General features: G+C 39.7%; 1 protein-coding gene across 5 annotated transcripts in view; it reads left to right on the top strand.

Annotated features, from left to right (window-relative positions):
• ESRP1 (epithelial splicing regulatory protein 1) overlaps positions 1 to 26,637 on the top strand; it is a 58,393-nt gene that overhangs the window by 1,241 nt on the left and 30,515 nt on the right. For all 5 annotated transcript variants that reach the window (XM_010833497.1, XM_010833493.1, XM_010833496.1 and 2 more), the window contains exons 3-11: positions 1,299 to 1,412; positions 4,214 to 4,328; positions 17,755 to 17,853; positions 18,001 to 18,055; positions 19,321 to 19,431; positions 19,555 to 19,687; positions 19,796 to 19,838; positions 21,888 to 22,189; positions 25,468 to 25,686. In XM_010833497.1, the coding sequence (XP_010831799.1) occupies positions 1,299 to 1,412; positions 4,214 to 4,328; positions 17,755 to 17,853; positions 18,001 to 18,055; positions 19,321 to 19,431; positions 19,555 to 19,687; positions 19,796 to 19,838; positions 21,888 to 22,189; positions 25,468 to 25,686 (1,191 nt within the window). The remainder of the gene's footprint in view (positions 1 to 1,298; positions 1,413 to 4,213; positions 4,329 to 17,754; positions 17,854 to 18,000; positions 18,056 to 19,320; positions 19,432 to 19,554; positions 19,688 to 19,795; positions 19,839 to 21,887; positions 22,190 to 25,467; positions 25,687 to 26,637) is intronic.

Below are 26,637 nucleotides of genomic sequence, written 5' to 3'. Positions count from 1 at the left end.
CTGCATTGCAGGCGGATTCTTTACCTTCTGAGACTGGGAAGCCCAGCCCCCGGGGTCTTTGGGCCAAAACTTGTTAGTTTTTTTTTTTCGGCTGTTCCCTGAATCGCATCCGCCGGGTTTTTCACCAGTCGTGTGTCTAGCGGAGCTGGAATCCGAGCGCCCCCAACCCCAGGCCGAGACCCCGCTGTGGTCTGCGGCTCTGCCCCCGGGGCAAGGGGCGCTGCGGTGCCGGCGGGCGGGCGGGCCTCGCGCCGAGAGCTAGAGGGGGGCCCCTGCTGGGTGGGAACCGCGGGGGTGGGGGGTTGCTGCTTGGGTTTCAGGCTCCTGAATTCCCCTGAGGGCCCGGTTCCGGTTCCGTTTACCTCTTTAGTGACCTTGGGCCCAGCGCCGGGAGGGTCTGTGGGCCTGACCAGGTGGGGCTGTCCCTTGGGTGGCCGCGAAAGTAGTGGAATCCCCTTAGCTGGGGTTGAGGTGACCTGAAAACCAGGATGCTGACGGGTACTGGACCGCGGATAGGGCAGGGCGCTGAACACCTGTGCGCAGGTGAGTGTCCGGCTTGCTCCCGGCTTCTGCCCTAGAACAAGACTTGCTAATTACAGGGGAAAGTTGCCATTGCTGGGGTGTGTTACAGGAAACGTGATACTACGTTTAACAGAGTTCTGTGTACCCATTGTTGTTGTCTGGTCTCTAAGTCGTGTCCGACTCTTTTGCGACCCCATGGACTGTAGCCCACCAGGCTCCTCTGTCCGTGGGATTTCCCAGGCAAGATTACTGGAGAGGGTTGTCATTTCCTTCCTGACCCAGGAATCCAATCTGCGTCTCCTGTATTAGCAGGCGAAATCTTTACCACCGAGACACCAGGGAAGCCTTCTATATACCTATTAGCCACATTTACTTCAGAAACTGGCATCTTTCTTTAAGTCCAGAGCATCTTAACAGAAAAAAAAAAAAAGTAACACCAGAGAATGATGTAATCAGAAGGCAATTTGCTGATGAAATGAGACCTCTGACTTAAAAGTCTTGAATGGATTTATTACAAAAATGCAAGGAGGAGGGATGTTGAAGGATGCATTTACTAAATTCTTCTGTGGGTTAACTGAGGATTGATTGGAAAACTCCCCTGTCTAAAGGAAGCTGGACCGTTTGGAGGGACTGGGTCCTTCTAATGTTGCCTCAAGTAGTGGTGTTCTTTGCAGCTGTTAGCCAGGTTTTTTCTGGTTTTAAACAAGAGGGGCCACTTTTCAGAGTTTGTGAATCCTGCATCCTTTGCATCCCTGGGTGTGTTTTGTTCTTTTCAGTTTAACCAGTCAGTGAGCAATGAACTGAATATTGGGGTAGGAACCTCCTTCTGTCTCTGTACCGACGGGCAGCTTCATGTCAGGCAAATTCTGCATCCTGAGGCTTCTAAGAAGGTAAGAGTGCCCGTTTCCAGAAAAAGATGATTAGACCTTAGGGGTGACTGGAGGCTTAAGCAACGGTTTATCCAGGTTTCTCTATTTTAAAAATATGCATATGAGGAGTTAGTATGTCATGGGTACAGAATTTCAGTTTGAGATCATGACAAGGGAGTGGTGGTGACGGTTCCACAATAATGTGGGTGTATTTAATGCCTCTAAATTATACACTTATAATTGTCAAAATGGTAAATATTGTATTATGTATATTTTACCACAATAGAAAATTTGCAGCACTTTTATAGAAATATTTGAGGTAATAGTAATTTTATAGATACCCTTTGGTGACTTAAAGGTTTGTTTTTGTGTATGTTAAGTTTTAGAGAGGCTTGAAACGCTCTCTTTTCCAAAGCATATTAGCTGAATTTTTGACATTTGAAATGGGTAAAACTGTAGTTAATACATCGTGATAGTCCCATCTGTGTAACAAATGCCTTATCCTAGAAAGGAGGGAGCAAAGAAAAATCTTTCAAATTAGAGTCACCCCTTAGGTCTAATCATCTTTTTCTGGAAAAAGATGATTCTAATGATTTCATTAAAAAGCTTTGTACTCTTAACTAGTTAAATGTTAATTATAGCATACCACGTTTTGTCTGACTTTAAGTACATGTGCAACTGATTGAATTTTGTATCAAAGTGATGGGGTCAGCCTCATCTTTTACCTTTACTCATCTTTCTGGTATGGAAAAAAGTATGCAATGAGAAAGATAACTATCTTATGTAGATGTGATTTCCCTTCTGGGGAAGAATACTGAGGGATTGAGAAAAAATGGTACCCATAGACAGCAGACCCAGTGTGACCAATTATTGTTAATGTAGTTGATCTTATCAATTTAATTAGTTAGAGCTGTAACTTTTTATTGTGATGGGCAGATACTGAACTTGAAAAGATGGAAGTAAAATATTTTCATAAGGAAAGGTATGTGAGGTAAAGCTTGCAATAAAAAGTGTAGACTAGCAATTGATGTCACAAGTGAGCAGTCAGTGCAGACTTCTTTTTACTCCAGCAGGGAAAGGAAAGAAATGAATTAAATGTATGACAACAACTTTAAAAGTTTAAGGGAGAAACTCAAGTTCCTGTATCATGAGAGTTGGATAAAAACTCCTCTTTTTACAGCAACCTTAGTAATTGATGAAAAGAGGAGGGTTGTTTGTTAGTTAAATGCTAAACAAATTGCTATACCCTCAATCCAGAAAAGATACATATATGGAATTTTTTTTCCCTTCAAACTCATATGAAGGATAAAATTTAATCTTTCCCTATTGGGCTGGAGTAAAGCAGCAGTTTTTGTTATTTTAGACCCACTGCTTTGGATGTGAGACAACCTCCAGAGAAAAATTTTCCTGAGTAACTTCTTTTAAGATTTTGATAAAACTAAAACAATTAATTTAGCATCATAATGAAAATAATTCTATGCATTATAGAAAAATAAAGAAATGGCAAAACAAAATAATCCTTCTAGTCAGAAAACAAAGTGGTTTTTTGAATGTGAACATAATTGAATGTGTTCTTTCAGATTTTTGAAAAAAAGCCTTACTTTTACAAGGAGCATTCATACTACATAAATCTTTTAGCCTATTTTAAGTTTAATATAACATCAGTATTTTGTGTAAGCAGTAAAAAAAAAATTCACTGTCTTTAATGGATACACCTATTTAAACCAAACTTTAATTGTTGGACTTTTGAGTTATTGTCATTGTAAACAGCTTTTAAATAAGCATTTTTGTAGGTAATCTTAAAAGATTCACAATTCAAGATTACCTATTTTGAAAACGTCACCATGATATACTGATACCTATTTCAAATACAGCATAAGCAAACCACATCTAATAGAATCCAGTAAGGAAATTTAGAGACATTATTGCATAAACATTACAGGTCACAAACATTAAAAAGTTTTTATATCCTTGACTTTATAATGTACAAGTTCCCAGTAAGTGAACACAGACTGTCTTGAAGTTTTAAGACAAATCTAAAATCACTGTAACAAAACTAAACTTTGAAAATTATTCAGTGAGGATGTTTTTTCTTTCAGAAAAGTGATACAATAGTGTGACATTTGCTCTGACAGCTGAGCAAGAGTGATGCTAGTCAATAGGAACCATGTCTTCTTGGCCACTGAGATTTGCGAGATATTCTTTTAAGTCTAATTTGAGTTCTCAGGGTTTAGCCAGAATAATAATGGCCTGGAAAACTAATGTGGGACTGTAATTTGGCAGAAAAATAATCCTCTTCAGGTAATCAGGAATTTGCTATCTTATTGTAATTTTAGTGTGTGGAGTATGCTTTATCAGAACCCAGTATTTTAAGCTATGTTTTAATAGAAAACTAAATTTTGATAAAGACTTAGGGTCCTAGGTCTAGACATATGTTGTAAACATATGCATCTGAGAGGACTAATATCGCTTCCTAAAAGTACAGATGGTCTAACATAATTGTGGCTAGACAAAGAACACTGTATTATCATACAGGAAATATAAAATATAGTAGCCTAAATGTTTTATGGCTTCAGAACTGTTTTAGAGGAATACATAATGAAGCACGAATGTATAATCCATTGCCTTAAAATGAATTATTTTTTCATGACACTTTTATATAGGATGTAATACTTTAACAGAAAATGAAGATACTGTTTAATTAAAAAATTTTTTTTAATTGTGGTAAAATATAATTACATTCAGTTCTTAGGTTCCTAATTGTTAGGGAATTATTGAACTAAATGTGTCTAGTTAACAGTATCTACCTTGTCCTTCCTCAGAATGTATTATTGCCTGAATGCTTCTATTCCTTTTTTGATCTTCGAAAAGAATTCAAGAAGTGTTGCCCTGGTTCACCTGATATTGATAAACTGGATGTTGCAGCAATGACAGAGTGTATCCTTTAAGTGATGACTCAGGAATCATTTGAGAAGACAGCTCTAGGAAAACATGACAGTTCAAGAAACTTTAAAACATTGTATGAAAATTCACTTGTCCAAAATTTGTCTATTGTGCTAGGGGAAAACAGTACAATCAAAATAGTTATAATTGACTGAATTTGAATGGTGATCTACCTGGCTTTAGACGTTGATTTGTGTGAGGTGAACACATAAAATAGAATTCAGTTTTGAATTATGGGAGTGGCTTGGTTTTGTTTTTTTTCAGTTGATGAATTGTTGAATGTGAAGACCAGAATTTTTTTGCCAATTCTTTTTTTTTTTTTTTTTGCCAATTCTAAGGCCACTTATTCTTGATTATTTTGGTTTTGGTGTTTACTTCTGCTTCTTTTGAATGGATAAGAGTGTTTTGGTTCTTTAATTGTGGGTGTGTACTCTTTACAAATAGCTGTTCATCATTGGCACCCCTTTTAATCTTCTCTCTTTTTCAAATACATGTGGATTGTGGTGATTACTATAACTTATCTGTTGAGATGATAAAATGAGGTTGAGATTTTACCCCAAATTATTTCATTACCAAGCTAATATATCTGATGCATCATGAACTGTAAAAGTAAATTTTATAATCACACATCTTGTCATGAATGACCCATCATCTTTCATACAGTAAGTCTTTAAAGTGCTAACTAATAAGCAATTATGTGCTAACTATCAGATGTAACACTGAGTAATAGAGGTGTTGAGGACCCACCCAAAGCCACTATGAGAATCATCATGAAGTCAGATTCAAGTTATTTTCAGGAACTTGTAAGTTACAGATGTTTATTCTTAAACTTCATCATTCTTTTTCAGGAGCTAAAGCCTGATTTTTATTTCAAAATTTCTTGATGAAAAACATGGTTTAGATATTTTTCCTAACCATTTGTAAGGAGATCAAACTCATTTATTTGCTTTCTTGGAAGTAGATAGCTAGAATTTTGGTGTAACTGATTTAGCTGCTCAGACGATAAAGAATCTGCCTACCATGCAGGAGACCTGGGTTCAATCCCTGGGTTGGGAAGATTCCCTGGAGAAGGGAATGGCTACCCACTCCAGAATTCTTGGCCGGGAGAATTCTATGGACAGAGGAGCCTGGCGGGCTACAGTCCATGGGGTCACAAAGAGTCAGACACAACTGAGCGATTTTCACTAAGTTACTGGTTTAGCTCCCAGCAGTTGGGAGAAGGGTAGAATATGCTCATTTGAAGGAATTCTTCTCAAGAGTTTTCATTAGAAGGTTGGGACAGTAGAATAACATTTGTTATGTGTTTTGTTGGTTAGAATGCTGCATTAGTTAGCTCAGGCTGCTATAACAAATACCCTAGACTGGTGGCTTATTAGCAAAAGAAATTTATTTTCTCACAGTTCTGGAGTGTGGAAGGTCCCAGATTAGGGTGCCATCATGGCTCACCTCTGGTGAGGGATTTTTCGGCTTTCAGATAGCTGCCTCCTCCTTGTGTCTCACAATGGGGTGGGGTGGGGGGGGCCTGGCAGAGCCAGGAATGAGGTGGTTCTTTCCTCTTTTTATAAGGCCACAGGCCTAACAGATTAGGGCCCTTTGCTTGTGGCCTCATTTAACCTTAATTATCTCCTAAATACGGAGAAGTCAATGGCACCCCATTCCAGTACTCTTGCCTGGAAAATCCCATGGATGGAGGAGCCTGGTAGGCTGTAGTCCATGGGGTCTATAAGAGTTGGACACGGCTGAGCGACTTGCCTTTCACTTTTCACTTTCATGCATTGGAGAAGGAAATGGCAACCCAGTCCAGTGTTCTTGCCTGGAAAATCCCAGGGATGGCCGAGCCTGGTGGGCTGCCGTCTATGGGGTCGCACAGAGTTGGATATGACTGAAGAGACTTAGAGAGAGAGAGAGAGAGATCTCCTAAATAATCTATTCCCAGATAGTCATATTTAGCAGCTAGGGTTTCAACACATGAAGTTTGGGGAGGGACACAGTTCCATTGATAGCAAATGCTAAACCATTTAATGTGCTGGTACAAAATAAAGAATCAAAAACTTATGCAAAGTATTAATAGATAGTGGAGGGAAAGTCTAATAGAAAAAGATAATTTGAATAGGAAAGGCAATATTCAGGTTCATCCCTGATCACCCAGTTTTCTCTTTTAGCAAAGAAAATCTTTCTGTAGTAATGATAAGTCAGATATTAGTAAAAATTTCCATAGCTACAAACAAGAGGTTCTTACATTTAGGTATTCTGTTTTTTTTTCCATGTATTTTCAGTTCAGAGATAGCTTGTTAAAAGCTTACCCATGTTTTCTCCTTGGTTTCTTAAGAGCTTAACATATACAAGATTTGGGGTATTAGTGAACATCTTCAGTATGGTAACCTGGGCTTTTTACTTGCTCTATGCTGTATTATCTGGGCTTCCCTGGTGGCTCAGATGGTAAAGAATCTGCCTGCAATTCAGAAAACCTGGGCTCAGTCCTTGGATCGGGACGATCCCCTGGAGAAGGGAATGGCCACCCACTCCAGTATTCTTACCTGGAGAGTTCCATGGACAGAGGAGCCTGGTGAGCTACAATTCATGGGTTGCAAAGCGTCAGACACAACTGAGCAATGAACACTTTTCACTTTTCACTTCATGCTGTATTACCTACACATTATGCTCCATACTCAATTTCTATATACCTTTATATAATTTTTGCATTATCTGACCTTTAGGTGAATGGTTAATATGCTATGCTGACTATTTTTTTCTGTCATTCCTTTTCATTCTAGCTCCATAACTATTTGTTGGCAATTTTGTGGGGTTTTTTTTCCCCCCCCAAATACCATAGGACTGAAAATCGGAAATATTTGACTGCAATAAACAGGTGAATTATGAATAAAGCTAAGTTAGGCTCCATTTCAGGCACGTGTGTGTGCTCAGTTGTGTCAGACTCTTTTGCGACCCCATAGACTGTGGCCTACCAGGCTCCTCTGTCCATGGAATTTTCCAGGCAAACATACTGGAGCAGGTGACCATTTCCTACTCCAGGGGATCTCCCTGACCTATGAATCAAACCTCAGTCTCCTGCATTGGCAGGTGGATTCTTTTGCATTGAGCTACCTGGGAAGTCCTTCTTTAGTTCCTCAACCACCGATCAAACCTAGGAGTGTGGGGTCTTAGCCACTGGGCCACCAGGGAAGGTCCCTCAAGCCTCACTTTTACTTATGGTATTTGCCAGTGAAAGCTTTGTGAACCTGGATGTAGATGAAGCAGTATGACCGCTTTGATAAAAGGTTTAGGCGTTTCTTGTATGCAGTCCTGGTTCTTCCATTAGCACTTATTTTCCTCTCTTGTCTTTGTGTTGGTTCTAAAACCACTGCTAGAGTTAATGTTAGAGCCTCTCTGAGTGTTTCCAGCTGCAATTTTGTTACCTGCTTTTTTGAGTTATGCAGTCCTAAGTAAGAGAGAAGACCTCACTTAGCAAGTGAACTATGGCTGGCATTTTGTAATCAGGTGAAGTGGTAAGGGTGTGATGATAGGAATTGGGGCCCATGTAATTTTTTTTAAAGGATGAAATTTATCATAGATCCCTTGGGAGAAATTAATTCTACTTGTCCCCTGCTGAAAGTCCATTTTGATTATGAGGCTGTTTGTATGACTTACCTGTTTTTTTTTGTTTGTTTGTTTTTTAAGAACAAACCTATTTCCCCCACAATCTTGAGTGGAATTACTTCCTCCTGGTTTCTTAACGTATTTGTTAGTTTTGCTATTCATGAGCTGATTTATTCTCGTTAATCGAGACCTTTACCACTGTTTATTTCATTTTACCAAGCCTTTACTGAGAACTCATTTTAAATGAAGTATGGCCTTTTCCAGAGAGCAGGTGAAAGTAGAGAACTGTCGATTGGAGTTTATTGTTTATCCCAGTAATAGCTTCCCAAGAGCCCAGTGGAGGAAGTATTGCCCGCTTTTTATAGCTAGGGAAACTGACACTTCGAAGTTTTGTCTTAAGTTAGAAATGGCAGCATTTGAACCTGAGTCTGATTGCAAACATCCTGCTTGTTAACTAGGGGATAAAATTCTAGAATTTGTAAAGATGATTTGAGCATGGGTTTGCCTATTTAAATAGGTTATCTCCCTTATAAATTTATATTCTGTTTCCTGAGACTATAATATTCAGGGGGAAAGAGAAGTTAATTTTGTAAAATTTCAATCCAGTTGTAGGGTATTACATCCATATATGCTGTTTGACATTATTAGGAAATGCCATTTCACTAGTGCAGCTTTACAACATCACAGTAAAAAAAGAAAAATCACTAAACCACTCTTGTCTGTCCATCCAAGTGTTAGCAGGAGTGTGTCTTTCTGTGTGTGTGTTTCACCACTTCGTGATGAGAGTGAACCATACATGTTTGTGTGGGCGTGCTACTAACAGGGTAACAGTGGCCTATTTTTCCCATATATTAAAGATGGACGTAATAGCCTTACTGGCAGAGTGCTAAGAACATGAGCTCTGGGGTCCGATTTCCTGGGGGTGAATTTACTGGACCTGCAGCCTCAGTTTCCCCACCTTGAAATGCGCGTAACTATTGTAAGGAATAGTGCTGTGGTTCACTATTCAGACTGTGCCACTCAGCCACTGTCTGCCCAACCGCGCGCACTCCAGTGTAGGCTGGGTTGTTGAGAGTCATGGAAAAGAAAGCCAGCTGCCAATGACTAAAAGGACTTCCTTATTGATTTAGGACCTTATCTAAACTATTTTACACCTAAATATTTTTTTCTAACCTTGTGTGAGACTGGGTATAGGCCTTTTCACATGTCAGCTACATGTTAGTACAGGTAAACTTAAGGGTTAATTTAGTTTCTCCATTGTAAAATAGTGTGTGTGAATGTGGTTCATTCTGCGCTTATGTGCTTGTTTTTATAATATTTATTTTTAATTGATTGTTTTGCAATATTGATTTCTGTCATACATCAACATGAATAGCCATAGGTGTACGGATGTCTCCCTCTTGAGTCTCCTCCCGCCCATTCCCACCCCTCCAGGTTACCGCAGAGCCCCAGTCTGAGTTCCCTGAGTCATACAGCAAATTCCCATTGGCTCTTTATCGACTTATGTTAATTATGTGCTACCATGCTCCCCTCTCCATTTCTCTCTCCCTCCTCCCCCACCCTTCATCCATAAGTCTGTTCTTCGTGTCTGCATCTCCATCGCTGCTCTTTGAACAGGTTCGTCAGTGCCATCCTTTTAGATTCCATATATATGCATTCATATATGATATTTGATTTTTTGACTTCACTCTGTATAATAGGCTCTAGGTTCATCCACCTCATTAGAACTGACTCAAGTGCATTCCTTTTTTGGGCTGAGTAATATCCCCTTGTATATATGTACCACAACTTTATCCATTCATCTGGCGATGGACATCTAGGTTGCTTCCATGTTCCAGCTGTTGTAAATAGTGCTGCAATGAACATTGAAATACACATGCCTTTTTCAGTTTTGGTTTCTTCAGAGTCTATGCCCTAGAAGTGGTATTGCTGGGTAATATGGTGGCTTATTTGGTTTTTCATTTTAAAAAATGTTGTTTTGGTTTCGCTGGATCTTCATTGCTGCGAGAAGTCTTTCTCTAGTTGCGGTGTCTGGACTTCTCATTGTGGTCACTTCTCTTGTTACAGAGTGTGGCCTCTGGAGCACAGGCTTGGTAGAGGCTCGGGGGCGTAGTTACTCTGATGCGTGTGGCATCTTCTAGAGCAGAACCTGTGTCCCCTGCATAAGCAGGCAGATTCTTAATCACTGGACTACCAGGGAAGTCCACTTGTTTGTTATGATTAGTTGAACTGGATCTTTGTGGTCGCACACACCTTCACACACTTTCGTTGCCCTTCTTAAAAAAATAGAGGCAAATGCTGAATCCTCCCTGGTATCTTTTTGCATATGAAAGGGATTTAAAATATCACCTAGGTAAGCTGGGTTACTAGTTGACCTTGTTAGCTGAAGTGGGGAAGAAATTATATTTGGCACCACAAGGCCATGATGTGAGCCAAATCAGCCAGTAGTCTGGTTTGTGGTGTGTAATAAGTTAAAGTGACTGGAAATGCTGTATATTCTTGGCCAGCATTCAGAGTTGTTATGTTAATTTTATGTGGTTTATTTTGATTACAAAATAGTTTACTTTTAAAATGTGAGTTTGGGAATTCTAGGATAGTTGTTTTGTTGTAGAAGGCTTTGGAAAACATTATCATGGAGTCTGTCTTTCCTAATTTGTTTATCCCATGTAAATGTCTTTTTCTAAGGTAGAAATTTTTCTTTTATTTTGCTTTGGCCCCTACTTCCAGCTTATTTCTTCAGAGGTATAATTGACTTGTCAGTTCTGTGCTTTTGTTAACAATAATACCTCCTGAAGTAATAGTTGTTAGGACGAATCTCATTTTTCTCTCCCTCTTAGAAAGTGTAGGCTTCTGCGGAAGAGTTAAAACTGCAGATATATGTTCCCCAGCATTTATTATAAAAAAAGTCTTTGTTGCTTTTAATCTTACATTATTTTATAGTGGCATTCTTACTTGCTTCTTTCAAAGCTTACTTTAAAATATAGCAGATTATTTATACAACCTGTTTCATTTTTTTATTTTATTTTATTTTGGCCACTCAGTGTGGCTTGAGGGATCTTAGTTCCCTGACCAGGGATTGAACTGTGCCCCCTGCAGTGGAAACACAGAGTCCTGTCCACTGGACTGCCAGGGAATTCCCTAGAACCCGTTTTTTTAAATTATGCAACTCATATAAGGGTAATTTATCACTTTCCCATTTTTCCTTCACATAATTATAGGAAATTCAGTTCTTATTTGGAGCACTGTTTCAACTTTTTTGTGGTCTATTCCTTTGTTCCTTTAGCACAGGAATTTTATTGAAAAATGTCTGGCAATATAGGCAGCTGTGTTAGGCTATAAAAAAGTAAACAGTAGAAGGGGAAGAAGCAAACTTTGTCTTTGGGAGGAGGTGGGGGGCTACTGTTTAATGGCAATGAAAAATGGCTTTGAGTTGGAATTTTAAATTGTGATGAAATTTTAACATGGTTTAAATTTAGTTGCTTCACAATGCCTTTGTTTTATATGTGTGCTTTCTCTTCGAAACTAAAAACTTGTTTTAAACTAGTTTTAAAAAGATGCTATTTACCAGGGAAAATTGAGTGTTCTGAAATGAAATGTGTCGCCTTTCAGGCCATCAGAAAAGGGAACTTCTTTTGAATGGATCAATTGATACTGATGTGCTCTGTAAAATTCCTCTGTGAATTCTGCCCTCAGATAGTATAAGCATGGGTTAAGTCCTGAAATCTGTTTCATCGACGTGGCACCCTCTGTTCAACTACCAACGAGGTCTCCGAAGTCTCCGAGTTCTGTGTAAATGCAGCCCTAGCTCAGTTGTAGCCTGAAATGCTCGTTTTGTTCCCACATGTCTGGCTTTACCTTCTGCGTTTCCTCACAGCGTGTCTAATTTGTAGAGCTGGCCAAGCCTGTTGGTGCTGTTGTGGCCGCCTCGAGGGCAGAATGACTAAGTTGCATGACGAACCATAAATCAGGAGGCACAGACTCATCTTTCCTTCCCTCAAGATCAGACGCGTAGCAGGTCATTCAGTATATAATTATGAATTGATAGGAGAAAGAATCGGTACTAAATGTGTTTTTCTCACTCTCCTGTATGTGTTATTCATGTTACATTCTGGTAAGAATTACTCAAAACTGAATGAATCTTCCGAAGACAGTGGTGTGGGTGAGTGGGTGGTTTGGGCATGCAGGAGGTTGGGTGACTTTTAAAAGTTGCTAGGAGCTCAGAGCTGCTGATCTTCCTGGTGTGTGATGACTTGAAGGGAAACATGTTGGGACATGTTATGCGGAACTAGGTTAGCCAAATGTCTACAACACATTCTTAATTCAAAAAGTTGCGTTCGGTAAAATAATTCTTCAGGTGCAGATCTATTCTACACAAACAGGGTATTCACGTTGTTACTTCTGATCTTTTTCACTTGGCTTTCATATATGTATTTGTTAATTATTATTTTATTACATGTATTATTCCAAAAGTAGTTTCCATAGGTTTGTTTTAGACTTAAACTAGATAAAATGCCTTCTCAGCTTTAGTACAACTGAGAGGATGTCTGCTTACATGTAATCCAAGTATTCTCAGGTTCAGACTGTAGTTCAGACAGGATCATGACCCCTGCTAGAGAATTTAGTCACTTAGTCCTCTTTTCTGTTTGTTGGTTTTCAAACTTTAAATTTTTAATTTCGTATTGGAGCATAGCCTATCAGCAGTGTTGTGGTAGTTTCAGGTTAACAATGAAGGGACTCAGCCATACATATACATGTCATGTATGCATTTAGAAAGCTTCTCACAAACTGTTGCTCAAAACAAATTAAACAGAGCTGCTTATCTCGGGGCGGCGAATTGCATACACATAGTCAAGTCAGAACTGTATGATAATTTCAGCTCCATCACCTGCCAGCTGGAAAACTTGAGTGAGTTACAGAACTGCTCTCCATCCTACTTTCGTCATCTGTTTGGTTTCACTCTTATCCACCTGGCAGGGGTACTGCAAACGTATAGGAGGAAATAGTGTTGGGCACAAAATGGTGTTTAATAAATATCACCATTTATGTCAGTAGAATCTTAGAAGTTAATAGGTGCTGTGGTAGATGGAAAGAGATCAGAGGAAAGGAAACCTGTGCTTAGGAAATGCAAAGTAGAGTTGACGAGAGTCATATTAATATTGTATAGAAATAGTATCTAATCAACTCAGATTGATGGTTGTGACCTCGAGCAGTTAAAGGAGGCTTTGGGGCTGAGTGGGAGTGACCCATGGTCTAATTTGGTTAAAGGATTATGAAGATAAGAGGATTTTATAGGGGAGTTACCTGAGCAAAGGTGAGAAGGCTTATGCCTCTTATCATTTACAGAAGAGAAAAAACTGGTTTGAGTGGAACATACTCTCCCCATCCAATTCCTTCAAAGTTTAATTTCCCCCCAAAATTCTGTTTTGGGATAGAAAGTTACAATGTGGCAAATATTTCTGCAGCATTCTCTATTTTTGGCAATTTTATTTTTCCAAATCAGAAGTTAGCAATCCTATTCACTCGAGGGCTAGAGAGGCCATGTTTTAGATTTTGGAGGCCACATACAATCTCTTCTCATTGTTTCTTTACAATCCCTTTAAAAACAGGAAAGCCATACTTTTCTCTGGGCTGCCCCAAAATTGAGTGAGGGTCAAGGGCTGCCTTTTGCTGTGTTTTCATCCATGTTCCTTAAGGTATAGGGTGTGTGTCTGTGTGTCTCTGCTGATCGGAGTTTTGCCACAGCATCTAACTGCCTTATGCAGTGTTTCCTTGGTCACATATCTTCAAACTTTCTGTCCAGTAATGATCTCCTACATATAAAACTTTTCTCTGAATCAGTAGTAAGGGGTTAAGTTGCCACTCTTTGGAGCTGTTAGCTTTTAATGATGTTTTTCAACCGGGGCTAGATTTTGCCCACCTGGGGACACTTGGCAAAAATCTGGAGACTTCTGGGCGGGGGGAGACATTTTTAATTGTTAAAACTGGGAGTAGGTAGAGGTTGGCATGGTACTAAAAATCCTATAGTACCCAAGACACCATCCCCACTCCCAACAAAGATTTATCTGCCCTACATACCACTGATACTGAGGTTGAGAAACCCTGCCTTTATGGTGGATGGCATTGGTCTGTTTCTTGGATATGCTTCTCTTTACTTCATTGTAGGCCCTTACAAGAGGGAAAGTGTTATAAGAATTGCAGGGTTCCAGACAATTGGTGGCATAGTTTACATGATACATTACGGCTAGTCACAGCTCTTATTTCTTAGTTCTGTAAAGGCTCTTCAAGTCCCTCCCATCTCCCCAGAAAACTTAGGGCAGTTGTCTTCCTAAAGCATCTTCATCCTTTGGCTCCAGTTTTTCTGTCCTGTCATTACATTCTTTGAAAATGACCCAGAATTAATACATACAGTATAGTTTGCCAATGATGATCATTTTTTAAAAGCTTATTTTGCACTGGGGCGTAGACAAACAATGTTGTGATAGTCCCAGGTAGCAAGGAAGGGACTCGGCCACACACAATACATGGATCCATTCTCCCCCAAACTGCCCTCCCATCCAGGCTTCCGCGTAACATGGAGCAGAGTTCCCTATGCTATACAGTAGGCCCTTGTTGGTTATCCGTTTTAAATATAGCAGTGTGTCCAGGCAACTGTAAGTTCATTCTCTAAGTGTGTGAGTCTTTCTGTTTTATAAGTTCATTTGTATCATTTCTTTTTAGATTCTGTATATAAGGGATGTCATCCGTAGTTCTCCTTCTCTTACTTCATTCAGTATGACAGTCTCTAGGCCCCTCCACGTTGCTGCAGATGGCATTACTTCATTCTTTTAGTGGTCGAGGGATATTCCACGGTATAAATGTGCCACATCCTCTTTGTCCATTCCTCTGTTAAGGAGCATTTAGGCTGCTTCCAGGCTATCAGGTTGCTATTGTCAGCAGTGCTCCAGTAAACGTTGGGGTGCATGTATCCTTTCAGATCATGTTTTTCCTCAAATATACGTGCTCAGTGCTTCAACAGAGCACACACAAGCACGTTCTGTTTGGGGGCTTCCCAGGTGGCGCTAGTGGTAAAGAACCCGCCTGCCAATGCAGGAGACAGACTCGGGTTTGATCCCTGGGTCGGGGAGCTCCCCTGGAGAAGAGAATGGCAACCCACTCCAGTATTCTCGCCTGGAGAATCCCATGGACAGAGGAGCCTGGTAGGCTACAGTCCATAGGGTCACACAGAGTCAGACGCAACTGAAGCGACTCGGTACGCACAAGCACGAACATAGGGCCAAGAGTGGGATTGCAGGGTCATGTGGTAGCACTGTTTCTTAGTTTTTTTTTTAAGGAATCTCCCTACTGTTCTCCATAGTGGCTGCATCAATTTATATTCCCACCAACAGTATAGGAGGGTCCTTCTCTCCACACCCTCTCCAGCATTTATTGTTTCTGGATTTTTTGATGATACCCATTCTGGCTGGTGTGAGGTGATATCTCATTGTGGTTTTGTAGTTTTGATTCACATTTCTGTAATCATTAGTGATGTTGAACATCTTTTCGTGTGTCTCGGCCATCTGTATGTGTCCTTTGGCGAAATGTCTATTTAGGTCTTCTGCCCATTTGTTGATTGACTTGTTTGTTTTGATGTTGTTAAGCATCATGAGCTGTTTGTAAATTTTGGAAACCAGTCTGTTGACAGTCATATCATTTGCAAATTTTCTCTCCCAGTCTGTGGGTTGCCTTTTTGTTTTGTTGTTTCCTTTGCTGTGCAGAAGCTTTTGAGTTGAAGTAGGTCCCATTTCTTTACTTCTGTTTTTATTTCCATTATTCTGGTAGATGGGTCGAAAAATGATACTGCTGCAGTTTATGTCAGAAAGTGTTCTGCCAATGTTTTCCTCTTAAGAGTTTTATTGTGTCTGGTCTTATATTTAGGTCGTTAATCCATTTGGGGCTTCTTTTTGTGTATGGTGTTAAAGAATAATCTAATTTCATTTTTTTACAAGTAGTTGTCCAGTTTTCCCAGCACCATCTGTTGAAGAGACTGTTTCCAACATCGTGTAGTCTCGCCTCCTTTGTCATAGATTGACCAAGGACAATCATTTTAATGACCCCGGTCAGAGGTCATTACTCGGTTGCTTGAACATCTCCTGGGGATTGATTTTCTAATCCCTCAGTGGGCAGCACATTTATTTCATCACTCGGTGATTAATGTAAAGGGTGAGGCTACAGGGGGAATGCAGAAATTATCTACCATTTTAGCTTGATTATCCTATGAGTATACAAATAGGCATCTGATGAGTTCAGATGTTTTTTTAGTCATAAATGTGACCCTCTCAAAGTGTCCTTATCATGGGTTATGAAAGTTGGTCACCTAAAATCAGGGAGCTTCAAGTATTAAATGCCTGCTTTGTGTCCTCAGCTTGTTTGATCTCATTTAATTTTCACAAAAGTCCAGGAAGGTAAAGGTGATCACAGCTTTGGCTTTACAAATGGCATGAAGTTTAGTGGGGTTAAGTAATTTGCCAAGGAACATATGGTTGCCTTTCTACATGTAGTATTTTTAACTACAGAGAAATATAACTGGTGAGAGACAACAGAAAAATGAATTTGCCTAGTGTGGGGAAAAGCAATGCAATGTCTTTACTGGAGAAGGGAAAGAGGAAGCTGATGGGAATGAAATAGAAAAGGATGTTGAATTGAGAATAGAAAAGAATATTACCCATTCAGAAGACTGACTATGATTCTTGGTGGGAAAGACATCTCTGAGTTGTTTTTACATTGTATCCTCTTTGTTCACAGTTAAATGGCACCTACTTTTATTAATATTTGTCTTCATTTTTTACCCATATTACAAAATACCAGTCAGAAAACATTTTTATAAAACACTTTAACAACCACCACGCAGATGGCTGTTTTCATTTTAAACGTGAGAAAAGGTAGTCCTATGGTATTATTTGTTGTGTGCATTGTACTACACTATAAAGCTTATAACAGTGAATTCATGACAAAGTGACTATAGCCCTGAAACTTGAAAATAAAAGAAACGAACTATTTTAATGACTGTTGGCTTTCTAAGGTAACTATTTTGACAAAGTCACATGCTTTAGACTGCAAATTCATAAAACCTGGCAGAAACCTCTTTTGGTTGCATCTTCAACACAGCTTGAGCCATGCATTTCCTAAAAGCCGTGTTTCCTGGCTTATCCAGACAGTGTACTCATTTGATCAGAAGTCACATTGGTCACTGTTGGCCCTGAGTACTTGAGTTGTTTCTACACATCTACTCTGAAAAGACAAGCATTTGTTGCCATCTAAGATAGCTGTGTTGTGGGACTCCAAAAATCTTGTAAAAAGGAGTTCAGGATAAAAATAGTATCAGAGATACAATGTTGTCAGTAATCTGAAAAGTTTTTGAACATTAGGCTTAAAGCCATTCAATACCTTGTGATTTTGGTAGATGTAACTATATCTTTAGGTCAGCATGGTTGTTGCCGGTATGTGCTGTAAAGGTAAGGTAGGGATTCTGTTAATTTCACTGTATACTTCATGGTTTGACAGTAAAGTGTTCATTATTCATGCATTCGCTACCCCTCAATAAACATTTTATTCCTGGTATTATTCCTCAGGACAGAATTGATTTGGCCATCTTAGTCCAAAGGGGCAATTGGATACTTCAGGAACTGTGGGTGAAGTCCAGACTGATGGGAAGCAACTATTCTGAGATTTCAAAGAATTTTCAATCCAGATGCATTTTACGTCGTGGCTCCATGACAGTTTAATTTGGGGTTAAAAGCAAGCTCATTTTACCTCCCCAAAAGATTTCCTTAACTGAATTTCCCAGGTTTAAATTTTGAGAAGAATAGTTCAGCCTCCCGGTATGGAGCATCTCAAGTTGAAGATATGGGAAATATAATCTTAGCAATGATTTCAGACCCTTATAGTAAGTATTGGTGTTAAAACAATGGGGACCTAGAATCTGATCCCATCCACTTTCCGTCATCTGTGCTTCTGAGACATGTTCTGCCCCACCCACGCACTCATAGCTTTCTCTCCAGCTTAACGGATGACTTGTATGTTCTCATTTTAGATCACAGGTTTTCAGATCCAGAGAGAGTAAATTACAAATTTGAAAGTGGCACTTGGTAAGTACTTGCATACTACTCCATTGGAGTCTTTCAATGTGTTTGTATTCATATTGTGGTTTTAACTCCCCTTATATTTTAGTGACTTTACTGACCCTTTTGGCTATCCATTTTCTACTATTACGTCATTCATTAAAGGAGATTGTGATTTAAAGTGTGCTTGGATGTTGGGATTAACATTTAATGAAATATTTGTATCCTTAGTCACTATGACCTTAGGGACCTCTTGTGTTCCTATCTGTGATTTTGATTTTAGCCTCTCTGAACTGTCCATCCTCACTGGAAAATTTCCAAGGGGGAAAAATCACAGGGCTTAAAAGAGTTCACAAGGTTTTTACTGAGATAATTTTAAGTATGTTCTATCAGCTCCTATTTTAAAGCACAGGAAATAATTGGGGAGAAGTATGAAATGGTGGCATCTTTGTTTGTGATCACAGGTAGACCTATTTGTACATCACTGCACTGGCTTGCATGAGATTACTTGGTGCCTGAAGTGAGCAGAAACTTCTGACATCTTTGCCCATTAGAGAGACACTATTAGAGACACTAAATAGAGAGGCCTATTTAGTTGTGGGAAAAGTGACTCATTAAGAAAATGTCCTCAGAGTACTGAAAATAAAAATATGGGAGGAATAGAACATCAAAAGATGTCAAAATATAGAACAGGTGATTTACAAATGACTCATTAAGGTATGGGAACTCCCAAGCATTTTCATAAACACTCTGATGCCTCCCTGTTTGATAGGGGAGATATTTTAATGGTAGGCTTCTGACAACGTGCACGCATTACTGATGTGGGTTAATTACCAGCTTTATGGGAATCTTAAGTTTTTGTGGTCAAGCTGGATCTAAACCCCACTGGTGTACTGGCCAGATGAGAGAATGGATTTAAACCTATGCTTCTCAGCTCTAGGAAGTTACAGGCCATCAGGGTGTTGGGAGGATTGTTCTTCCTCTGAATTGATCTCGGGTTCTTGTGAGAACAAGGAAGCAGCAACTTAGCTGATAGGTGGTTTGCTGGGTGAGCAGGCCGTGCTGAACTTGCATAGGCAGTTGCCTGTGTGAAGTTACCCACCTAAAGAATACTTTGAACTATATACCCAGAGAATTTTTGAAGTTATGAAGTACAGTGAGCAGATGACAAGTCTGTCTGAACTCCAAATGAAGAATAGCTCAAGTGCAGATAGGCCAGTTGTCTTAGGAGGGGTAGTAGGTCAGACTGCCTAGTGTTAATCATGTGAGCTGAAGTTCTGCTTGATCCACAGCAGCAAGATGGAACTTATTGATGACAACACAGTAGTCAGGGCACGAGGTTTACCATGGCAGTCTTCGGATCAAGATATTGCAAGATTCTTCAAAGGACTCAATATTGCCAAGTTGGTTTTCCTTAATCTCTATTTGACTTAACAGTCCCAAGGGGATAAATAGATGTTGTGTCATTTTCCTCCTCACTGTTATTTTTTTTCCCCCATTGTTTTCTGTTCGGTTATTTTTCAAAGGGGCGGTGCAGCACTTTGTCTGAATGCCCAGGGTCGGAGGAACGGAGAAGCCCTGGTTAGGTTTGTGAGCGAGGAGCACAGAGACCTAGCTCTGCAGAGACACAAGCACCACATGGGGAGCCGGTACATCGAGGTACGTGCTCAGCCTGACAGGTGATGCCTGACAAGCCTGGCGTCTTGAACTAGCGTGCACATCAGAAGGCTCAGAAACTGCATTTCATTTCCTTTTATCTTTCCTTAGGTTTACAAAGCAACAGGTGAAGATTTTCTTAAAATTGCTGGTGGTGAGTACCTTTTCATACAATGTGGTTGTGTTGAGAAGGATCTAAAATTTTGCTTATATACCAAAGGCAGATAAATATAATCGTGAATGTTTTTTTACTCCCAATGAAACATGGGAGTTGACTTTTATTCTTTTGATAGAAGGAAGAAATATCCAATAGTATCAGGTAGTGTACTGTGTAACACTTGTCCTAAGGCTTAAGTCAACCAAATGTAGTTAAATCGCAATTAAACATACTTATACAAAGGCCAAAGGGTACATGTAAAGTCATGTACAAAGGGAAAGAGTAGTTCATGAAAGAAATTAAATAGTCTGAAAACTTTCAAACAGCCATAACGGCTGTACCCGAATACCTGGAATTGTTGCATATCTGCTTCTAATTTTTTTCTCAACTTCATAACTCATCAGTGGCGAGGAACATGGTAGCTTTCTGGCTTCTAGTATTTTAGAATATCTGATGTTTGAAGTAACATGGTCAAAAAGAAGTAGGAATAGGAAGTCTTTATCTAATTCTGGAGTGATTTGTAACTGTAAAACCTAAAAATAATAGTACATAAAAAGTGTCAACTGTGGTTTGTCCAACAGATGTTTTTCTTTGCTCATATTGCTTTAATCTCCTTTCTCCTTTTAGTATATTATGAATATTTTCTTAAATATCTCAGTGTTCCTCAGTGCTCATTGCCGGGCTTCCCAGGTGGCGCTAGTGGTAAAGAATCCCCCTGCCAATAAGGAGAGGCACAAGATAAGGGGTTGATCCCTGGGTCAGGAAGATCCCCTGGAGAAGGAAATGGCAACCGACTGCAGTATTCTTGCCCAGAAAATCTCATGGACATAGGAGCCTGGTGGGCTACAGTCCATGGGGTCACAAAGAGTTGGACACGACTTAGCACGCACATGGAATTATATTTACCATAATTTTTTATGAAAACAATCATATTGGAAACAAGCTCCCATTGCCCAACTTTTCACTCTATAAGTATGTTGCAGTGAATATGTTTGTATCTCTGTATGTGCCACTCATTAGGATAAATTCCTAAAAATGGGATAACTAGATCAAAGAATATGGACATCTTAAGGGTTTTTGACACATATTGCCAAAATATGCTAAGGTGGCTTTCACTTAAATACAGAGAACTTTTATACCCTTTCATTATAATTTTATTATTTATCCCTGATAAAAATCTTTACAACTGTAAAACTTGTAGTAACAACATTCTGTTAATACAATTTGCTGATATATATCTTGCACTTATTTCTTGAAATAAACCAAGGCTTCCAAATTAAAAACTTCAAGTTTAATAGGGTTTCCAGTGTTTGATATTCATTGGGGATAAAGTATATTTGGAAGTCCTGACCATAAAGCTATGGTCCTGAGGTTCCATAGTAGGTAACATTGTACATCGCAGGTGGCAAAGTTGACTGAGTGTTTATTTGAGTATTTGCTACAAGGCAGCATTGTACAAAATGCTTCATGTTCAGCAGAGTATTGATAAATGTTGAAACTAGCTGCCATATGTGTTCATTATCCTCTCTACTTGAGTATGTTTGGACCTTTCCTAATAAGTAATTAGGAAAACAATAACAAAAATCACTAAATGCTTTGTATGTAATCACTTATTCTCATAATTTATGAGGTAGGTAATTTTACTCCCATTTTACAGATGAGCAAACTGAGGTACAGAGGTTAAACTTGACTGAGGTCACAGCCTGGAAAATGATAAAGCCACAGTTGTACCCAGGCATTCTAGCTTCAGAGTCTGTGCCCTTAACCACCATGACTAGTTACTTCTTCAAGAATATGATTGTTGGTCCATGATTTAATTGCTACTTTCCTAAATTAAGAGAGGTAGTTTTTGAAAAGGGTGGAGGGGAAAGTTTCAAATTAATTGGAAGCTAGTTCTGATTCCTGGAATGTTACTATGAATTCTTTGGGTAGTGCAGGTCTTAATTATAAATTCAGGACATTGCCAAATATTTCATCATTTTAATTTTGGTGAAGTTGATGTCTTTAACCGTTTGTCCCTGTGCTTCCTGCTGTTTGTGTTCCCAGGTACATCCAATGAGGTGGCCCAGTTTCTCTCCAAGGAAAACCAAGTCATTGTCCGCATGCGGGGGCTCCCCTTCACGGCCACGGCTGATGAAGTGGTAGCCTTCTTTGGACAGCATTGCCCCATCACTGGGGGGAAGGAAGGCATCCTCTTTGTTACCTACCCGGATGGTAGGCCCACAGGGGATGCTTTTGTCCTCTTTGCTTGCGAGGAATACGCACAGAACGCACTGAGGAAGCATAAAGACTTGTTGGGTAAAAGATACATCGAACTCTTCAGGAGCACAGCAGCTGAAGTTCAGCAGGTTGGTGGCTTTGCCTTATTTCTATCCTCTTTTTGTTTGATTTATTTTTTAACTGAAATATAGTTCATTTGCAATGTTTTAGGTATATAGCAAAGCAATTCAGTTATATATATATATATTATTTTTCAGATTTTTTCCATTATAAGGTATTACAAGACATTGAATATAATTTCTATTCATTATTTCGGATCCTACATTATTTGGTGTGCTAAAATAAAACTTGGAAATAAAATTTGGAAATTACAGAAAGTAAAAGCACGTGAAAAAAGTCTTATTCTGTAACTAAATGAGAGCTACTATTATCTTAATATACACACACAAAAATTCAGTCTTTAATTCTATGTCTAACAGCAGCATATAATTCATTTAGGAAGTCTATTGTGCCAGGGTTTTTTTTTTCCTATCATTAGAAATTTCTAGGTAGACATGCTAATAAAACGGTCAGTTTCTGATTGATTTCTTTAGAACTGGATATAGGGAAATAAGGTTTTAATGTCTTGCCAAATTTATTTCCCAAAAGGCTTGATCACTTTCTTGCTGCTGGGAGAGTGCAAAGTGTCCTTTTGTCCTGCTGCTGTTCATCCCTTTCAGAATTGAGCACTCTTTTTGAGACACGGACGGAGCAGTCAATTCCTGAAAACATGCCAAGATCCGAGCATAAAACCATCTCTAGGGTCTCAAGCCTTTCAGCTGTTCTTCTTGACTTACAAGCTGATCATTTCACTTCAGGGGTCAGTTAGCTTTGCACCTGAGATCATGTAGACTGTTTCACATGGCTCTTCAACTTATTCTACTTGATTCGATTGTAGGATATAGTCATTTCAGTGATTTTCTTTGGTCTTTTTTGCAAGCAGTTCAGACACTGACTCTACCGTTATTTCAGTGAGTTCCTAAAATGATTTTGTCTAGCTTCGCAAAGCCCATTGTAATGATTTAAAATAATTCTTCAAAGTTAAATAGAACCATCATCTGCTAGAATATCAGACTGATTTTTGTGCTCAAATAAATGTAAGCGAAATGTTAAATTTACTCTGTGTTCTATTGTACTGGTGCTCTTGAATCTTAAACTATGAGCATACTTGTAGTATAATCAATTGTACTTGTTGAAAGTGAGTATCATAAATTCTGAATCTCTAAAATATGCTGAGCATGTTCAAGGCTTAAAACATCCTGCCCAAACTAGAGGGCAGGGGGTGAAATTTTTATTTTAGATCTTTAATTCAAAAGAACTGTTTCATGGAAATCATCCCCTAGAATGTATTACCCCAGAGCCTTGGCTGCTGCTGCTGCTACTGCTGCTAAGTCACTTCAGTCGTGTCCGACTCTGTGCGACCCCATAGATGGCAGCCCACCAGGCTCCCCCGTCCCTGGGATTCTCCAGGCAAGAACACTGGAGTGGGTTACCATTTCCTTCTCCAATGCATGAAAGTGAAAAGGGAAAGTGAAGTCGCTCAGTCTTGTCTGACCCTCAATGACCCCATGAACTGCAGCCCACCAGGCTCCTCCATCCATGGGATTTTCCAGGCAAGAGTACTGGAGTGGGGTGCCACTGTCTTCTCCAGCTACTGTTTGTTTATTGGCTTGGATGTAGAGTGTGCTATCTCTATGACTTTGCCATAGGTGGTTTTGAGTGTAGGGGGAATTTTCTCTTTCCTGCCTCCCATCTCTAATAATTTATTTTAATATGTACGGAAGTAGTCTTAGACTTTCTGCTTTCTTTGTTACTAATAATCACTTAGGAACTTTTTACTCACCTTCTATTTGGCAGGTACTGTAGGTGCTAGACCATTTCCTGTCCCAAGTTTGTTTATAACCACATTTGTTTTCTATTCATGTTCTTCCCCCTAATGTTTGTACTGTGTCTGGATTGTTTGTATATTTTCTTAAAGTCTTGCTTTCTCTTTGGCTGTGTTGTGTTTACTTTTTATTATTGTCATCTCTTATTCACCTAGCAATTGGACAGGCTGTGAGTGAGGAAGTTAGGGCAGTCTGGGGGGAGTTCATGGATTGTCTTATATTTTTAGTTATGAGCTGGTAACTAGTTGGGCTTCTCTCATAGCTCAGTCGGTAAAGAATCTGCCTGCAATGCAGGAGACCTGGGTTCAATTCCTGGGTTGGGAAGATCCCCTGAAGAAGGAAATGGCAACCCACTCCAGTATTCTTGCCTGGAGAATCCCATGGACAGAGGAGCCTGGTGGGCTACAGTCCATGGGGTCCCAAGAGTCAGACATGACTTAGCGAATAGACCACCACCACATGAGCTGATAAAGGCTACAGTGGTAAATGGCTCAGAAATCTTGGGGATTCCACACATGGCATTTAGGCATACGCTAAACTACAACAAAAGTAGACAACAACCTTGTAACGTGAGTTTTGCCTGGGAGCAATTCTTTCTCCATTCCAAAATGTACCTGACCTCTCATCCATTCTCAAGAGAGCTGAATTCCATGAATTTAAAAGATAGGATCCTCTCTTTTGCCACTGTCTCGAATTCATATGGAAATTGATTTTTAATTTTCACTAATAGATTTTTTTTTCAGGTTTATGGTATCCAGGCATTCTGCTTTACATATCGTTATAAATGTGACACATTTTAACGTAATCGAGTCACTATTTGACCTGTGGTTCCTTTACTGGGTCGTGTTCTTTATAGTCTTGGGTTTGGAGGTGGAATGTGAAGATAATACCGACAGCACTATCTAATGAAATGAAATCTAGTGGGTTGTCCATAAGTCCACATTTTAACACTATGTCCTGAAAAGCAGCAGACTTGAGTACTTTCTCAAAGCAGATAGTGATGCATTTGTCTGTGGGAGAGGGTGAGGGTGGGATGATTTGGGAGAATGGCATTGAAACATGTATATTATCATATGTGAAACTAATCGCCAGTCCAGGTTCGATGCATGATACAGGGTGCTCAGGGCTGGTGCACTGAGATGACCCAGAGGGTTGGTATGGGGAGGGAGGGGGAAAAAAAAGTCCTTAATCTAAGTTCATTGTGTTGTGTGTGGCATATACCTCAGAATGCCTCTAACAAAAGTGGGCTCACAATCTCCCAGCTGAAAACCATGAACGACTTTCTCTATGAGTGCTTCTCAAACTTTACTATGCTGGTTGATCACCCGGGGATCTTGTTAAACTGCAGACCCATACGGACCAGGTTGGGGTGGAGCTGAGAGGATGCAGTTCTAGCCATTCCCCAGGGACGCCAGCCCTGGCCTGCAGGCAGCATTGCAGTAGCAAAGCTCTAAATGACTTCTGTTTTGCTTTGAGCACAGGTGCTGAATCGATTCTCCTCGGCTCCTCTCATTCCACTTCCAACCCCTCCCATTATTCCAGTACTACCTCAGCAGTTTGTGCCCCCTACAAACATTAGAGACTGTATACGCCTTCGAGGTCTTCCCTATGCAGCCACAATTGAGGATATCCTTGACTTCCTGGGGGAGTTTTCCACCGATATCCGAACTCATGGGGTCCACATGGTATTGAACCACCAGGTAAGAAAATCACTTACTGGAAAACTGATTTGCTGCTTATTAAAGACACTCTTCAGTAAACAAGTAACAATTGTTCATCTGTTTGTATAGTAAGTTTTGCAGGAAAAATTTAACTATAAATGCAAGAGATCTTTTAAGATGAGCTCCAGAAAGAATGCTGGAGTTGGTACAGTAATTCAGATTCAGCTCTGATTTCATTATCACATACGTCCACCAAGTCATCAATAGCATCAGGTCGGAGAAAAAGACGTTATCAGCATTTTACTACTGCAACTACTGAATTCTGCTGGAGTGAGAAAGCAATCATAGACAACATTTAAAAGCAATGAACATGTCTGTGCTCCCAAGTATTTTGTATCCATAGATGATTTATAAATGGCTTATTTCATGTAGCTATCAAATCACATTTAGTAGAGTGCAAACTCAGAAAGAACTTGTGTCTATACCACTTGGAACAGTATGTGATCATAAAAGACATTCAAATGTATTAGTGTATTTGCGTGTGTGCTAAGTCATTTCAGTCGTGTCCAACTCTTTGCAACCCACCCAACTTCAGCCCGCCAAGCTCCTATGTCCATGGGATTCTCCAGTCAAGAACACTGGAGCGAGTTGCCATGCCCTCCTCCAGGGGATCTTCCCGAGCCAGGGGTCAAACCTGCGTCTCTTATGTCTCCTGCTTTGGCAGGCGGGTCTTTACCATTGGCGCCATAGTTGTTGAGAATCCTCTGTGGAAAATCTAGCCAGATTCGTATAGTATGCAATATATATTCTAAGTGTATTAAAAATAGGTCTCGGCTTGGTATCTCTTGCTCTTTAAATAAAATTAATTATATTAGTTGCTGGGCAATTTGCCAGTTTGTTGTGTTATCATACAGAACTCTAAATACCCATATAGCATGTAATTCTAATGAACGTTTTGGAACTGTTTATTAAAAAGCCAAGTTGTATTAA

Source organism: Bison bison, unplaced genomic scaffold, assembly GCF_000754665.1.
Source record: "Bison bison bison isolate TAMUID 2011002044 unplaced genomic scaffold, Bison_UMD1.0 scf7180017863702, whole genome shotgun sequence".
Classification (NCBI taxonomy): Eukaryota; Metazoa; Chordata; class Mammalia; order Artiodactyla; family Bovidae; genus Bison; species Bison bison.
This window is presented reverse-complemented; position numbering and strand designations above follow the sequence as displayed.